The 18,949-nt window shown below is 35.0% G+C and overlaps 1 protein-coding gene across 6 annotated transcripts in view; it reads right to left on the bottom strand.

Moving 5' to 3' along the window:
* The window catches only part of LOC106869068 (uncharacterized), a 41,518-nt gene that overhangs the window by 19,562 nt on the left and 3,007 nt on the right, over positions 1-18,949 (bottom strand). For 2 of the 6 annotated variants that reach the window (XR_016238219.1, XM_052976601.1), the window contains exons 2-3: positions 6,837-6,859; positions 490-687 (exon numbers count right to left, since the gene is read on the bottom strand). Coding sequence is in view for 5 of the 6 variants with exons in the window: in XM_052976601.1 (XP_052832561.1) it covers positions 490-687; positions 6,837-6,859 (221 nt within the window). In the remaining variant the exon portion in view is untranslated. Of the gene's footprint in view, positions 1-489; positions 688-3,125; positions 3,220-6,836; positions 6,860-7,296; positions 7,318-8,240; positions 8,311-18,949 lie in introns of those variants that run through there. The other 4 variants (XM_089341134.1, XM_052976602.2, XM_014914587.3 and 1 more) reach the window with 4 other exon arrangements.

Genomic DNA, 18,949 nt, shown 5'->3' with positions numbered 1-18,949 from the left:
TATAAAGAAACAGCAAGGCTGAGTAGAGAGGGCTGCTTGGTCCTGTTGTAGACAACTGCAGTCCCAGTTGTATGATAAAATGACCTCAATTCATATTATAAAGTGGTTGTTGTTAGGAGGCACAAACAACCAGAAATACCATCGTAACATGTACAGCAGAACTGGCCAGTTTTTTTCTCTGCTGTTGTATGTGTGACAGACAATGAGGTAGAGGGATGCAACAGCAGAGACACGCATCTAGCCCAGGCCGACAGATGTAAAAATAATAATGATGAATTATAGAAAAGTATGCTATTAAATAAAAGCAGCAAGATAAAACCGTCTCGGTTTATCATTGAATATTGATAAAAAGTAGAATCTCTTTGAAGGCAGCCTATTCATATATGTATTTGTTATGTGAAATATTGAAAAAATAAATAAAGCCATCGAAAACCAAAGTGTTTGTCTGGAAAGAAGGAAAATGCAAATGAGGCATGTTTAACAAAATACTTGGCTTTGAGTAGGACGTTGCTGTTTTATCGATGGACTGAAAACTAGAGGGTTGATGGCCTGTTTGGTAGAGATTTCTGTTGCCATTGTAAGATGTGCTCTGAGGGAATGTGTTGCATTGGTCAGAAAATCTGTCTCTTTCATTATTATTCATCAAATCACTCCTGCCACCAGCAAATGTCTCCAGCCAGCTGTCATCTACAACAAAAGAGACAGAAAGAAATGGAGAGGATTAAGAAATGTTAGTTCAAATATATTTCTTCTTGGATGCTGTTAGCAAAGTAGGAAATGTGTTTGAAATTAATAAATTGATTAACTTGCATTGAAAATAGTTTTACTATCATAGTATGATATGTGTGGATTCTAAGCGATGGAGCTGTTTATCTCTTTAATAACACTATCACGCACATACACACACACACAATACGTCTGTTAGATTATTAACTGTAATGTGATCAATAAAAGCCAGTAACACCATCCATATAAAGAAGGCATGAATGTCACAGATTCTACTTCAAACCAAGTCACAGAGTCAGTCTGCTGGATCCTGTCAAACCATCCAGTCCATACCAGCACGGTAGATGAAGGTGAAAAGACAATGAAGATGAGGCACACTGTCACCTGTTACTCTCTCTCTCTCTCTCTCACAACACCACACCTAAACTCATCTCTCTCTTTCTCTCTCTCTCACTTCTGAAGTTCTTTAATTGAATGACTTACAAGGCAATCTCTAAAGACCCAGTGCCAGAAATCTATACATTCAGAACACTTTGTAAAATGGACAGCGTTAGGAAGGGTATCCAACCATAGAACCCACAATGGGAATAGAGATATTTCAGAATGACATGGTCTTCTCTCCCAACCCATGCCAGCTGGGAAAACATGCATAAAACACTGATATCTCTCAGGGTCTTTTTTTTTTTTTACTGACCCGTTAATTTCCACAACATCTCACTTGCTCCCGTTGAGACATCAGAGAGGTTGGCTGCATCTGGCGTCAGTCTTCTTCCACTGATGTCACAACAGAGCACATCTTGACTGGATGCATTGATAAATATTAAACCCCAGCAACAGGAATAAATAACTGCAGTTATGAATAAAAAAACAACACCAACCTTCCCAAGTTCCAATTATGACATTTAAACACCAACAGATGGATACGCGGTTCAAAACCAGGTGGAGAACCAGCGGGAGCGGGGGGCGGGGGCACATGCTAATTTTTATTTACAAATTGGTATTTACAAGTGGAGAATGTAAATATGCACACACACATATGCATACATGTAACACTTTACAAACACATACATATAAATCACACATATAGAAATATATAATGTATGCATACTGGCACTTACACACACACACACACACATCCTATTAGTATGCAGAGTGAATGAGAATTATCTACTTTAGCGAACTATTATTATAAATGTAGACTAAAACAGTGATTATTATAAGCTGATGTTTATCATAAATAAATCAGAGGTGGAACAAACAGAGAGGCAGGCTGAGGCAGACATGCATACACACACATTACCCCTCTCTCTTTCTCATATACGTATGTGTATAAAATGCACAAACACACATTATCTCTCACATCTATGTATATATATATATATATATACCATCGTATATATGTGTGTGTGTGTGTGTGTGTGTGTGTGCATATATAAAATAGAGAGAGATAGACAAGCTCATAAATGTATCAATAGCTTGTCTTTATATATCTTATCAAAGAAACATAAAATCTCAGATGTAATTTTATTGTTCATATTGTGTGAAGCCCCATTAAGAGATTTTAAGCAATGCTTTTGAAGAATTCCTTATAGTAAATTAAGAACATCATGGCACTTTTAATGCAACTCTTCTCTACAACTGCCACATATTGAACAGTTCTAATGATCTATTTAGTAATGGTGACACTCGTTTACAACTACTGTGCAATGTCAAGACAAGGACACACACACACAATGGGCTTCTTTCAGTGTCCATCCACCAAATTCACTCATAAGGCTTTGGTTAGGTCTGGGTCTATAATTACAAGATATGTGCCCAAGGTGCAATACAGCAGGGCTGAACACCAAACCATGGGGTTGGGTAGCAAACTTCTTAACCACACAGCTATGCTTCCACCTACTGTGTGTGTGTGTGTGTGTGTGTGTGTGTATGTGTCTGAACACTTACAGCAGGTATCACTTGTGTATTTATGATATTTTAATCCAGTTTTATTTCTCAGTGTGGGGATGCAGCAAGCCAACGGATGTTCTGTGTGTTCACCATCTGTTCGTATTGAAGCTTCCAGCATGAATGCCAAGTAGTACAGCATGTGATTTCCAAATTTCTGGCAGAGTGAAATATGTCATTTTTGCTATTTTTCTCACAGACGGTGTCCAACTGACCCTACAATACTATGTAGGCGCCAAAATCAACAACAAACAATGCAGATGAGCAAAATTAAAAACATAAACTGGTGACAATTTACCCATCACACCGTGTATGCATATATATATATATATATATATATATATATATATATATATATATATATACATACATACATATACATACACCCACATATATGCCACACACATACATATATACACCACACTCATACATGCATATACAAACACATGTACCTTCATCTTGAAAATTTTCATTGGGATCAGCTACTACTGCTTGCCGAAGCCTTTTGCGGGAGTTGAAAAATGGTGCAGGGGGTACTTTAGCACTCTGAGAAATAACAGAACATAAAAGTTTCAATTACTGAAAGAGAGGTTTTTTTTTTTTCAATATCCTTCAAACAATCAAACATAAAAGAAATAAAATTATAAAAAGAGAAAAACAACTAATAAGGAGCCTCTATATGGTTACTTGACCTGTTAGAAATAGCAAACAAATTTCCCTCAAATCACACCTCACTGTTTTTTATAAAAAAGGAAGGATACATAGACTAATGTCGTCTGTGTAACTATTTATAATCTTGTCAGAAACAATATGATGATGATGATGATGATGCCACAATTTCTGTTTTGTCAAAGTTGTATGATCGACTTAAACTTCTTTTTGCTATTATTATGGAATTGAAGTAGCATTGCAGTGCACTTCCTTCCAAACGACACTGGTCTGTTGAGATTTCACAGCACGGTTTTCTGCAAAGTGCTGCCATGATTATATCATAGGGAATTTTACTACAAAATACAAACTCCTGAACAAATATCACAGTGCAGAAATGAGATTGGTGCAGTTATTAATTGAATAGCTGGAGAGTTAATGACATCTCTCTCTCTCTCTCTCTCTCTCTCTCTCTCTCTCTCTCTCATAAACAACACTGTTACTATACTTCCAATGTTTTATCACATTAACCAATCTATATATTAATATGGTCTTACCTACCTACCTACCTTTTTACTTAAGGCTAAAAAGAAGTGGATATAACAAAGTTTCTTATGTCATTGTGTCTTTAGTTATCTGAATTTCTTATCCCACCACCTCTTGCTCCCTCTCTCTCCTCTCTCTCCCTTTCTCTCTCTCTCCCCTTCTCTCTCTCTTTCTCTCTCTCGCTGTGTTTGTTTGAAAAGTTTTTGAATTGTACCTAAGCAAATAAAATAATTATTTCACTACAAGAACCAAAAAATGCTAATGTCTTCTGTTAATATATGTATATATTCATGTATGTCAGTATGCATAAATGTATATGTGTTGTGTGTGTATAAATATAAATACTTATATATCAAGGCTAAACAGGAGTCAGGGAGGGGGTGTTTAACAACACACTCATGTCAAGTATATTGGTAAACAGTCTATGGCAATTGTTGTGATGATAATAATATGAATAAATTAAATAAAGTATGGTATTTCTATTTGTTTAGTCTTTTACCAGTTTTTTGATTGTGACCATGCTGGAGCACTTCCTTCAAGGATTTAGCCAAGCATATTGACCTCAGTAATTAACTTTGTTGGATACTTATTTTATCAATGTGTATTTGTCAAATTACAATGTTACGGGACAATATCACAGGCCTTAAGCAACATAAATACACACACACACACACACACACTCATAAATGCACACTCACAGATTTATATAAATACACACACACTCATAAATGCACACTCACAGATTTATATGAATACACGCACAAACAATTATTTCCTATACAGTTTCTGTGTATCAAATTTCAGTCACAACAATTTTCAACTTGAGCCTCAAGTAGAAAACTTTTTGCCCAAGGTGCTACACAGTGGGACTGAACCAAGAATCACATGGACACAAAGCAAACTTTTAAATCATACAGCCATGCTTGTGTCTATATCACAAGTATGTTTTTTTCTTTATTTTAAGAATCCACAGTTCAGTGAATTCTTAAATTCTTTACTTCATTCAATAAGACTGTGGGTTCAAGTCTAACCTAATGAACTAATGTGAAAATAAGGATGGAAGCTATCAGAATTAAGATTTGCCAAAGCTTTACCATCATAGTTGTTCAGCAGCAAAACAGATTATGTCTTTGATGTGTTTTCATTGTTAAGACTGTTTATTTCTAGAAGTAAAGTGGAAAATGATAGATAGCAACTATCACGGTAGTGTATAACAAGGAACATAGCTCCTAACAATACTACTACTACCTAGGTGGACTTGTACACCATCGGAATAATGAAATGGTGCAAACAAAATACAATTTCAAGAGAAATTATTTCACAGCTCTCGATAAACTTTCAACCACTTTTCAAAATAACCATAGAATTTCCATGCATACTGCTGCTAGCAGGTAGTAAAATGACAACAGAAAATTAATTCTACAATTCTTTCATATTATAGGTTGGCAGTGACTGGTGCAATGCCAGCTAGCAACTAAAGGAGATTTCTTCTTTGTCAATGTAACAAAACTAGATTATACTCCAAACAGAGTTGGTCTCCTATTCATGCAAATGGCTCCTATTTAGGCACTTCAAGTTTACCAAGTTTGGGAAACACAGACAGCTTTCACTTCCAATTGCTTCTAGTGACAGATTTATTTAAACTAAGTCAGTTTACTGTTGGTATTACTTTAAAAGTAGCAGTGATAAAAGGTATGATGTGCAGTGACTGTGATTGGAGGTAAGAAAGGCTTGTTTTTTATAATAATTTTCATAATAACTGGTATTGTATTGGTGAAAAGAAGGAGTTATAAGCTAATTTAAACTGAATTGATAAGGTTTGTTAACAATGTTTGTTTTCAGATGACAAGTAGATCCTTTTTGTTTGCATGTTTACTTTTCAGATAAAGTATGTTCAGTTGGTATGATCAAATAGTCCAGCCCTAACAATAAAACGACATGTAAGACAATTAAGTAGACATTATACGACTGAAACTAAGTGGGAATATGTCTGCAGTGGGGCTTCACTAACTCCAGCAGCAGGGAAGGGTATGTGAAATCACAGGGTGTGTGTGATGTGTGTGTGCTCTTGTCAAATGAGGACATAAACCCAACAAAACTACGTGACATTCACCATATACACCAAAATACAATAATGAGGGTAATTTCAGAGACTGTAACACAATCTTCAAACTCATGTGGTAGGATTCTATGGGACATTTTGCTATCATGCAAGTCAATGCAGTCTGAACAGGTTGTGCAGTTGAGTATCTCAGAGGTGTGTATCACAATCGAGGCTGAAATTGTTGTGTGAAGTGTGTGGTACAAGTAAAACAAAGAAGCTATCCACAGTTTCTATCTCCAACAAAAAGAGAAAGCTAACAATGTTTGTTGTTATTTTGGTTGAATAATATAGTCCGTTGCGTTTTTTATATTGTGTCACCTGGTGTATTTGGGTTGCCTTCACTGCAGCTTGAAGAGTTAGTATTTCCTCCATTTCTAATATGGCTGCTGGCCACTCTTTCAGTTGCCATGCACTTTACAAAATGGCCAGAGTATATTTTATTGAGACCTCTAGAAAGTCAACTCTAACCTGCATCAAACAACTAAATATTCCAGACAGATCACCCTGAATCTCAAGAGGAACAACAAACCAAACTAGAAGCTTCTTCTGCTGAGTAAATGTTTGGCTGACAGTTTAGCAAGAATCAAAACTACTTTAAGCAGATTTTTGTAGAAACACACCACTTCAGTTGCTAAGCTGTAAATCCAACCAACTTTTTCTATTCATTTAGCTCCTGTCAATAATGACAGGTTCCTCTTGAAATTGTCAAATATATACAAACTTCCTATGAGACTACACAGACTTTTACCACACAAGTCAACAGAAAATTCTGAAGACATAAAATCTTTCATTTCAATCTATAAATCTACAGAACCCAACCAAAGCAAACAACAATGTTAGCAATCTAATAAGTAAACAAACATACCTTCATGGTGGCAGATCCAATAACTGTTGAGAAGAGAAAAAAATATAACTTTGAGTAACAAATATACTTTAGATTTTTACAACAATTATATTTTAAAAAGCTTTCTAATATCTCTTTCATACTTCTTTTTCATTCTATAATTGCTCAGTACTAGTTTATATAACAAACTTCACCATTTCATCTCTAATAATACAAAAGGAATAAATAGTTTGAACTCAATCTTTTCTCAATGATATTGATACTTGAGGTTAATTTGGAATACAGATTATCAATAATATTTTTTATTTAATTTATGAAACTTTTTGTGTTTGATGTATTTGTAAAGTAAATTACAAATCTATCTCCATTAGATATAGTTCAATCCATATATTGAGTGGGTATTTTGTCTGCAAACATTGAAGATTCTAACATTTGGGTGACTGATGAATCTAAATTTAATTATATACACAATATTACTTACATCCACTTCTTTTAAAGTGCCTTTCCAAAGAATATTCGTAGTTTCAGTGAAGTAAACTAGCTTCCCGTGAGAGTTGAAACCTTGTCTCAGATAGACACACCTGTGCATATTTATTATATATATATATATACACACACACACATGATTTAATGACATACACACACATAGCATTATAAAATTAATGTATTTCTCTCCTTTTACAGAAATCCCCACAATAAGGTACTTAAATGAAATGCATCTGTCTGTCTGTCTGTCTGTCTGTCTACCTATCTGTATGGACAGACAGACAGACAGGCAGGCAGGCAGGCAGGCAGGCAGATAAATGTTAACGCCAAAGATAATTCAGGAAATGCATAAATCACAGTAAAGTAAAATGACATTTTATGATAGATCAGATATATTAATATAGAAGAGAAAGTCTTATGTTGAGAATATCAATGATTAGAGACTGGAATAAACAATAATCCACATCCAAGGAAGGTTGAAAGCAACAAAGAAAATATCTTTCTCCATAACATCTGTATTAAGGATTGTTTCTGCCTTCTTGTCTAAGTTGCAGTAATTGAAAAGAGAGAGAGAGAGAGAGCCAAAAATGATGATATAATAGTAATAGTAACTATATATATATATATATATATATATATATAGAGAGAGAGAGAGAGAGAGAGATGAAAAAGTGAAAAAAAAGCAAAAAAACAATTGAGCTTTATTTTTGCCTGAGAAATTCAGAGAATGCAGACTACGACAATTTCAAATAAAAGAAAATAATAATAATAATAGATGTAAATGAACATAAAATAAATACAATGAGTTGTCACAATATATTATTGTAGCTTTGTACGATGGCATTGTTGTTGTCATTATTATTATTAAAATGAACTATATTTTTTTAATGTTCCAAAGAAAATGATAAGTAAAGGAGAAAACATGAAAAAGCAACCAACCTGCCGACACACCGACCAATGGCTGTCATGTTGGCATGGTTTCTACTTGATAAGTTGATTAGATTCCAAGAATAACAGAAGACAAGCCAACGTCAATAAACTGTCGCTACTGATATTGTTTGTTCAGAACTGATCACATCAATTTTCTATCAATATTTTTCTGATTGAACCCAGAAGCATTGTGTTTGCAAGCACAACCTACTTATAAATGTTTACCTTATTAATAAATCACAGTAGATATATTTTAAGCAGGTAAAATATTCCCAACAAAGATCTGGGAAGCAAAATGTTTAAAACAAACTTTGAGATAAACTCAGATGTGGAATTAAAATACATTTGAAAACAAAACAAAAAAAACAGGTTCATGCAAAATGAAAGATGGAATTATCTGCAGAGGAAGTGACCAAAAGTGTTGGGGGGAATATTGGAATTAAAGGCAGCACCAAGAACAGGGAAAACAATGATTCACTGATGTTTGGAATAAGACTGAAACATGCTCAGAGTTGTCTCTGGTTTTGCTGCAAAACTGAAAGCATTAGCCATTGATTGATATCATATTTTTTTCTCTCACTAATTTAGCTAATTAGGTAAATATGGGATCCCAAAATAAAATCATCGAAGTCAGTTACTCACTTCACATTAATTAAATAAAAAAGAAAACTAAACTAGGATCCTTTATGGAGAGGAGTTAACAACTCATGTACTGAATGTAAACTAACAGATTTACCCCTTCAGCAAATCTCTTCTACTATGGCCCTGAGATGACCAAAACCTCGAGTGGATTTGGTACACAGAAACTGAAAGAAACCGGTCGAGTGTGTGTGTGTGTGTGTGTGTGTGTGTGTGTGTGTGTGTGTGTCTAAATGCATTTTTCTGTGTCTCCTACCACCACTTGACAACTGGTGTTGATTTGCTTATGCCTCCATAACTCAGCAGTTCATCAAAAAGAGAGTGATAGAATAAGCAAGATAGTCATCACAATATACCACAACACATTACGAGAGCAATCTCTACTTGCCTAAACACACGAAAGAATATCAACAACAATCACAAGGCTTTAAAAGCCATTATTATTAAGACATCAGGTGGTACAGCTGGCTTAGTAATAGATTCTACTGATGCCAGCTGAATCTAGTTTAGAGTAGTATTTGTTCTAACACACCGTTTCCAACACTGGCTTTTTTTTTCTTCAATACATACACCAGTTTTGTTGCTGTCAATTGTATATAAAACACATTATTCCTACAGGATGCATTCAATGAATGAGCAGAATAAATTCAAACAAACACATTGTAACAAATAAGTTATTCAACAAGACTAATTATAAATCAAATTCTATGTCAGTCTATTTTGTTTCCATTAGTTATAATTTTTACATCTTCCTCTTCATCATTATAGTCAAATTTACTCCCAACTGCTATTATTAGTTTTGTATTTATGTATAATTATTTTTAAATACATTTTTATATTATAGCATAGACATTTTTATAGATTATGTATGCAAGCCACAAAACTTTATTGCTTTGGCGTAGATCTCAATATTGAACATTGAAAACCCAGCAAGGGTTATTTGTGAATTATGACCAGCTTCTACGTGTTTCAAGCAACAAAATTCTATTTATAAGGTATTGGTCGATCCTAGGCCCCCAAGGCTATTGTAGGAAACACAAGCTCAGAGTGTCATATGGTAGGAGTGAACAGAGAATAACATGACTGCAAAGAGCATTTCTTAACCACACAACAATGCCTGCATCATGTGTGTGTATGTATCTGGTAGGTGGATAGGTAGGTAGATAGGTAGGTAGACAGATATATAGGTAGATAGATAGATAGATAGATAGATAGATAGATAGATAGATAGATAGATAGATAGGTAGATAGATAGATAGATAGATAGATAGATAGATAGATAGATAGATAGATAGGTAGACAGATAGGTAGATAGATAGATAGATAGATAGATAGGTAAGTAAATGGATAGGTAGGTAGGTAGGTAGATTGATTTTCACACTATATATATATATATATATATATATATATATATATATATATATATATATATATATATATATATATATATATATATATATATATATATATATATACACATACAGAGTATTTAAAAAAAAAAAGCATTATCTAATTTTAATCTCTTAATTGTTAAATAAATACAGAACCTTTCATAAATATTTCTTTTGTTAAACCTGTACAGCTTCAGCAATTACTGTTGCTATGGAAATACTCTAAGTATTTATAAACATCTTTATTTCATCCTGTTTTCACTGAAGAAATCATTGTATCAGATTTATAAATATAACTGAATCGTATAAATATTTCTGGAGAATTTGTATTGGTAGCTGTCTAGACACACACATGCACGCATAGAAATAAATGTATGTATGTATGTATGTATGTACGTACATATATGCCTGCATACACAAAAAGGATTCTTTTATAGGGAGCCAAAAGAAGATTCTAGAAAACTGAATCACGTGATGGCTTGGTGCTGATTGTTTGCTTAATAGACAGATCTTGTGGAACTTGGGGTTTGCTTGTGATATCTGACCATATATTCAGAGATTTGGTTATGAATCCCTGCTACAACTTTGCACATGGTTAGGATTGCAGTTCATTGAATATAACATTGTGGTCAATCTGCAGCCATATGGGATATGATGGACAGTTGACATTAAAATAACATTAACAGAAATCTAAATAAACAATATCAATAGCTCAACATTTTAAAGATAAACACAGTCTACTGAGACCTTAAGTGTTTTGATTGTAAGATTAAAAGTAGACAATTTCAAACAGTTACCACTTAAAAACATTTAAGCCATTAAACAGGTCATTGAAAATGTTTTAATTAAAAGATCCAAGAAAAAAAAAATAGAAAAAAAATTGAAAATTCTAAAATGGAATCAATACAATAAAATGTTAAGTTTGCAAATAAGAAATTGAAATAAAAATAGCATTTTCTTAATGAGAAACAATTAAAGATAACAGCAAAATAAAGAATAAGCGTTTAGCGGTAACTGTCTGGTAAATTACTGATAGACTTTGTTTGGGTGAAGGTGTGTGTGTGTGTGTGTGTGTGTGTGTGTGTGTGTGTGTGTGCGCGTGCACGCAAACTCAAGCACACACTGACAGAAAAATCAGACCAACGACCATGCAGACAGACTGTTGTATTTTCTCTCATAGTTTATCATTGCTGTCTTATTGTTTTGGGTCAAGAATATCAAAGAGATGCCACTAGAACAATGTCGGTAGATAATCACTAATCTACATAAAAACATAATACTTTAGTACTAATGACTGTTAATTATTGCTAGTTGTAAACTATAGATAGAAAATACAGGGAAGATCTACTGGTGATGTAAATAATGAGATGCAGCTTCCTACAAACTGTATAATGGAAAGATGTCTAGAAAACTAGTTGTGATGTGGTGGTGTTCAATCAGATTTAGCTTCCAGAAAACCCAAAGTGCACATAAATATAGGGGTTTAGCTGCATTCAGGGTTAATTCAATGAGATATAACTGCCTCCAGTGATTACATTAGTTTATCAAACCTATTAGAGAACCTCTCCATGGGTGCTCACCCTGCTAGAAACAACTACTTTTAGTGCCAGTCTCAATCAATCCATTGTTTTATATCTTTGTATTTGACATTTTGACTCCTGAGAAAGCAGATTATTATTATTATTATTATTATTCAAAAGAGTGGTCAGTGCTATATCTGATCATCTAAGAGAATCCCCAATTTCATTCCTTTTGGACATTAAAGCTGCCATGCAATGTTCAAAAGCTGACATTGAAAGAAAGTCTACACTCTTACAATTACCTGAGTTTTATCTATTCTTAGTGAAAAAATAAACTGCAAAGCAACCTCAGAAAAGAGAGAAGCCATATTCAGTAGTTATCGTTTCATTCCCAAACAGTCACAGAGAAAGACACACTACAACATCTGGATTGTAAAAGAGATTTTGAACATTGGTGCAATATTAAATGAAAATTAACATTTCAAGGAGTAGAATCCTATTAGTCTCCAGATTAATTAAATATGGAACTGTCTTTTTATTATGTAGTTATCTAATTTGTCATTTAACTATTTTATTTGACAATCAGCCATGTATTAGCCATGGGCATGTCTAATATACCATGTGACCACCTATTAACACTGGCTGCACTTTAACTGCTCTGGCAACATCCATTCTTCCACCTTTACAAAGAATGATGGTTATCAACATCATCATCATCATCAATTATGGTTAATAAACTTAGCAGATAAAATCAAATGAAAAAGTTATCCACACAAAAAGGAGGGGGAATTTGTTTATGATGGAGAAAGGGTGTGTTTTGTGGGGGAGGAGGAGGAGACGGTACATTTGCAGAAGTAGGAGATATGTATATGTGGAAGGAGGAGGTAAGTTTGAAAGGTGCAAGGAAGTATGTGAAGTGGAGGGGGAGTATTTATGTGGGAGAAGGTATGTTTGTAGATGTAAGAGATATGTTTATGCAGATGGCTGGGTGTGTTTATGTGTAGGAGGAGGAGGAGCCATGTTTATGTGGAAGAAGAGACATGTTTATGTAGGGGAGGAGCCATGTATGTGTGGGGAGGAGGAGGAGATATATCTATGAGGAGTAGATACATACAGGTTTATGTGGTGCATATGTGGTGTGTGTGTGTGTGTGAGAAGTAATTATGTTTATGAAGAGGTGTGTGTGTGTGTGTGTGTGCGCACATGTGCACACTAGAAATATGTCCGAGAAAGGTATTTGGAACAGAGGTGGTGTTGCATTTGCACATGTCATCTCTCTGTGTCTCAGTCTGCACATGGAAAGGTTGTGTGCATGTTGTATGTTTGACTGCAATTTCCTAAATTATCTGTTATAAGTTACTAATGACCCTCTGGTATTACTGGTAGAGCCTACAGAGATGAAACATCATGCTAGCCCTTGCCATACTCGAACCAGACTGTGCAAGACTTTTACAAATGATTGGACTAAAGTGTACCTGATAATAATTACGGTTGTTTCCTTGATACAAAGGGTCAGTAAGTGTAGTAGGCACATTAAGGACATAGTCACTTTGGTGACAGTTGAAGCAAGTAGTGGTCACCCTTTCATGAATACTAGGGGCTGAGATAGATTGGGTCAGGACTTAACACTCACTCCTGAAGCTTTATGCAGGTGAGAGAGAGAACTTTCTCTCCTCTTCCCAGATAGGGCACCAATCTACCAAAGATACATATCACAATGTACCAACCCCAACATCATTACTGCACCACTGTTGCTAATCAGTCTACTAATGTTTTTGTAATATAGTTGACCTTGGGCCAAGAAGCAACACTTTATCACTGAAGGGTTAGTACCAACAGCATACTAAGTAGCCAGCTTTCTTATCTTCACCACTTGATTCTTCTAAATAACTCAATGATTGCAAGTAATTTCAGCTTTATTATTGAAGCTTCACAGATATCTGCTTCTCAACCTTTTCTCACTTCTGTATGCATGCGTATGTATGTGTTTATAGGTCTATATATATGCTTGCATAAGTGTTTACATATGTTTGTAACTGTGTATGTGCACACATGAGTATCTTTGTGAATTTACATCAGGTATATATGGCTTAGTTTACACATACATATACAATGCTAGATAGTCAATTATATGTACATAAATATATTACACATACACACACACGTATATATATATATATATATATATATATATATATATATATATATATATAGGGAGAGAGAGATGAGAGAAAGACACAGTGCCACAGTGCCACACAAATACACAAGTTGAGTTTTAATATATTCAGCTCCATGATCAGACTAACTATTAAAATATTTAGTAAAGACTGCAAGAGGGTGGGAATAATCAGCTGTTATATAGAACACCTCTCAAATTCAATACCCTAAAAGTGCCTGTCACATTGGTCTTCATGTGATTTAATTCTAAAACTGAGGTCTTCTATTTTTCTTCTTCAACAGAAAGTAAATACAAATTTTTAGCCACTACCACCACTAATATTACTACTGCCGCTGCTACTACTACTGTTGCTGCTACTACTACTGCTGAAGATGGACAGTACATTGTCTGAGAGTGCAGGTGTGTATATATGAATAATAATTAATTTATAAATGTATGCAGGTGACTGTGTGTGTGGATGTATGTATACATCCTATAAAGCCATGAGATGGATTTAAATATATTCACACACATTCCTATATACTATATGTGTGTATGTAACTACATACATTAACATATACGTGTGTGTGTGTGTGTATGCGTATTTATAAACATGAAATGTAGGAAGATGTAAGCAGACCTGAGAGAATGCTGGGAAACAGATAACATTAAATGTCTATATACAAACAGTAAATTGAGATAATACACACATGTATAAACAACAACAACAATTAAAAAAAAAAACCAAGTAAGAAAAATCTAGAAGATTAATTGGTAAATGTAAGAAGAGAATAAAGAAAGAAAGCAAGAAAAGTGGTGGAAGGTTGTAGCGTGTCAGGAGAGATATAAGTTACAGCAAAGTGCAAAAATGAATTACAAAATGGACTTTGAAAACGTAAAATAAAGGTGGTTTATTCGGTCTTGAAACATAAAGATGGGAAGACAACATCAAAGGAGGGACTGATGGATCTCATTTCCTATAGAAACACTTATGGTCAGAGAGAGAGAGAGACTTCACATGAAAACACACACACATGTTGAATAAACAAAGTAAATAAATATAAATTCAAAAAATGGTTTGGTTTTGAAGGATGAAATATATATAAGTTTGTAATATTTTAAATAATTGTCTACTGGTGCATACTGAAATGGCATATATGCGGATCTGAGTACACACACACACACATGATAATTCATACAAATACATATACACACTAATGCTCAAAGAGACATAAATAAACATAAAACCACTAAAAAAAAATAAAATAAAACACGCACACAGACGCGTGCGTGCACACACATAACTGCAACATTCCAGTGTGTGATCAATGTCAATTGAAACAAATGAGTTTTTCCCAAGTTGTGGAATCAAGCAAGATCAGTGTGAAATAATGAACTTGTCAACTGTTCTGACCTTTGTTCTTTGCGTTTACCTTGAAACTGTGGTCCACTGGCCTCTTACCTTGTCTACACCAGTCAGTGTAGGCGGAACCACACAACAAGAAATATTTCCATTGTTTTACAAAACAGCATAAGGATTATATCAGGCAGTTGTAGTGGTGGAAGCACTCAATAACAGTGCAGTGCCATGCTAAGGCTGATGTTCTTTATTAGTCTTCTAATTGGGGAGAAAATACTAAATATCAGTAACAGTTTAGTCCAATCATAACACAGGCATGGAATTGTGGTTAAGAAGTTTGCTTCCCAACCATAGTACCTTGGGCAAATGTCTACCACTATATTGCCCTGGGTCAACCAAAGCCTTGTGAGTGGGTTTGATAGATGGAAACTGAAACAAACTCAGTGTTTGTGTGCTTGCACACACATGTATGTGTGTGTCTCTTTTTCTCTGTATTTGTCCCCCACTGCTGCTTGACAATTGGTGTAAGTGTATTTATGGCCCCATAACTTAGTGGTTTGACAAAAGATACCAATAGAATAAATAATGACTTTAAAAAAAAAAGTGCTGGTGCTGACTAAAAATTCTACAAGGTGGTGCTCCAGCAAGTCTAATGACTGAAACAAGTAAAAGATAAAGGATATCTATACTTGTATTTCAACAGCAATTAATGGATTTTGTTGAGAACTTTAAATAAAAATGCATTAAAATCTGGGGGGGTTTTTTGCAGCTTACAGAAACAAAGATACCCTTTCCTTTGACTTACATGTGTATTAGGAAGATTTGGGTTGTAGTAGCAGTAGTTGTAGTATTTTGAGAGGTGAAGAAGCTGATGTTACTATGGATAACATCAGAGGTGTTTTCTCTAAGTTCTAAAATGGTTCTTATGTTCAACTGATCTCTTTATACTAACAATTTACTCTGTTGAGAGGGCAGAGCACTTTCATACGACAGATACACATTAGTGGCTGAGAAGCCTTTACAGTCAGTTCCCTAGCCTCAAACCATCCAAATCTGGTTTGTAGTTTATAATGTTCTTGTAATTATCTTAAAACCTGGGTGTGTACTCACAATAACATTTGTGTATCATTATTTCTCTGTTTACGTACATCATGTTCATAAAATACAACAAATATATATAAACAAAATGATTTATATACTTAGGTGTATATACTCACACACACACACACACATACATATACATATACATATACACATACATGTGTGTGTGTGTGTGAGTGGCTGTTGTTGTGTTTCAAGATGGCCCAATCTGCACAAGAATGTGTGCACTTGTATTGATGTGTTATGTTAAATGTTTATATCTTAATTGGTGAGTATATAAATGTGTGTGTGTGTGTGTACACACATATATATACACACGTATACACATACAAACATACACACACACATGTGCATATATGTGTGTGTGTGTGTGGGTGTGTGTATCTGTGAGGTCAGGAAAATCTTGCTACTGGTACCACATAACGCAGTATTACTATTTCTTGGTCAGATGGTTGGCAATTAAACTGGGTACCCTCACCTGGCTTGCTAGGTGAGGAGGGTGTTGTGGACATACTGCAGGACGAAAAACATGACTTGTCAAAGGACAACTGAGCTCATTGTGAGCCAAGGGCCAGCCAAATGAATGGTGACACAAAAACATCCTACAGATGGGGCTGTCAAACTGTGCAGCTATTCCATGACTGTAGACATGAAAACTCCTAACAAAGACATTCTATGTTCTTGAGTTGAAGTAAATGTGCCAAAAGTGATTTGTTGTAGAGTGAGAAAACATGAAAAAGTGGACAGGAAAATACCATCATCAGCTTTGTTTTAACAGCCACCTTTCCATGCTTGCATGGGTCAGACAAAATTCATTGAGGAAGAATCTCTACAACCAGATGCTCTACCTGTAGCTATCCTTTACCTATTTCTGTGTGAAGTAACACTTCCTCTAGTTCTTTAAACACAAACATCCAACGGCCAGACATGTTTTTACAGAAGATTGCAAATGAATGTCACTACTTGAACAATGGTAGCATTTGCTTACAACTATCGCACCATTTCAAGATAAGGAAACATGAACATACATACACAAACACGTGTGTGCATGTATGTATATATATTTACACACACACTGTTCAGTGAGTGTTTCTGTGCATTTGTATATGAATGCCTACATTCATATATAAATAAATATCAATGACTGTATGTGTGTGTGTGTACATGTAGATGTAAGTGAATGTGTGTGCAGATGTATATGCACACACATGTACTTCTGTTTATATAAGAGACTGTCAATGAATGTGTGTATGTGTGTGTGTGTGTGCGTGTGCATAACAACTTGTATATATACATGTGTTCATGTTAAACAAGTCTATATGAGTGTGTGTGTGTGTGTGTCTCAACTCGAATGTTGTTTATGTTTGTATTTGTGTATGCGTATGCATCAAACAAATGGCTATTTACAAATCCATTAAGAGACCAAAGTGTTGAAGAAGTCGAAATGCTGCCAAAAACCAGGATCAGTATGATGAGGGAGGGGCGGAGTAGGAGGGCTATGAAGGAAGAAATATCTGTATAATTAGATTAGTTAAATATAAGCAGTGTTAATGTTGGTCGGCGGCGGGCAAACTGACACACAGACAGACAGGCTAGACACTCAAAGGAGAAGACAAACTGACAACTGTGTAATGCTATCTTAAAAACTGATTGGTTTAATTTGGGACAAACTACCACACAGTCACATGGTGCTGGGGTGGGTTATAGAAGTAGTGGAGAGGTACTTTCCTCCTTCGCTCCCCCTCTAAACCATCCTCAATTTGGTTTGTAAAATTGAATCTATATAAGACCAACTGGTTTAGATTCTGTTTGTTTGCTTTGTCATCACCACTTGTACTATTGCCATTACGACCCCACCACGACTTCCATCGTTAGGAGGGTGGTGCAGAGAATGGGTTAAAGATATAAACATATAACATTGACAACTGCCATCTCCTTATTAGCTTTAATTGTGTGTGTGTGTGTGCGTGTGTGTGTGTGTGTGTGCATATGGCCGGGATGTTGACAACTCCACCCTGAGCTTCATATGCAGATATTGTATACGCATACAACTTAGCTGTCAAATGGTGGATCCAGTTTAATAAATGCAAAACCATACATACACACATGCATGCACACATACATACATGCACACATACATACATACATACATACATACACACACACACACACATTCAAACATTTTTTTTTTGCTTTCCATACTAGCTGGACAGCAACATATCTCAGCTTCTTGTCGTCAGATGCCGTTTCTCTTATCAACTCAAGTAAGGAACTTTTATTATTCCACTGATCTTCAAAAGCGCAATAAGATTGGTCAGAATGTTGGTAAGGAAAGTAAACCTCACATCACCATTTCATTCAGAGGAGGGGAGAAGTAGAGCCATGGAATGCCAGCACTAGTACACGTACACACACACACATGAGCATGTGTATATATAAGTGTGTGTGTGTGAATTCTTGTATGTATATGCACAAGTATATGAAACCTGTCGATGAACTGAAGCCTGTAGAATTTAGTACCTTACCCAGATATGTAAGAAAATGTTTGC

The sequence above is a fragment of the Octopus bimaculoides genome, chromosome 24 (genome assembly GCF_046866305.1).
Source record: "Octopus bimaculoides isolate indiv1 chromosome 24, ASM4686630v1, whole genome shotgun sequence".
Classification (NCBI taxonomy): Eukaryota; Metazoa; Mollusca; class Cephalopoda; order Octopoda; family Octopodidae; genus Octopus; species Octopus bimaculoides.
Note: the sequence above shows the minus strand (reverse complement) of the source record. Positions and strands in the feature narration are given on the sequence as shown.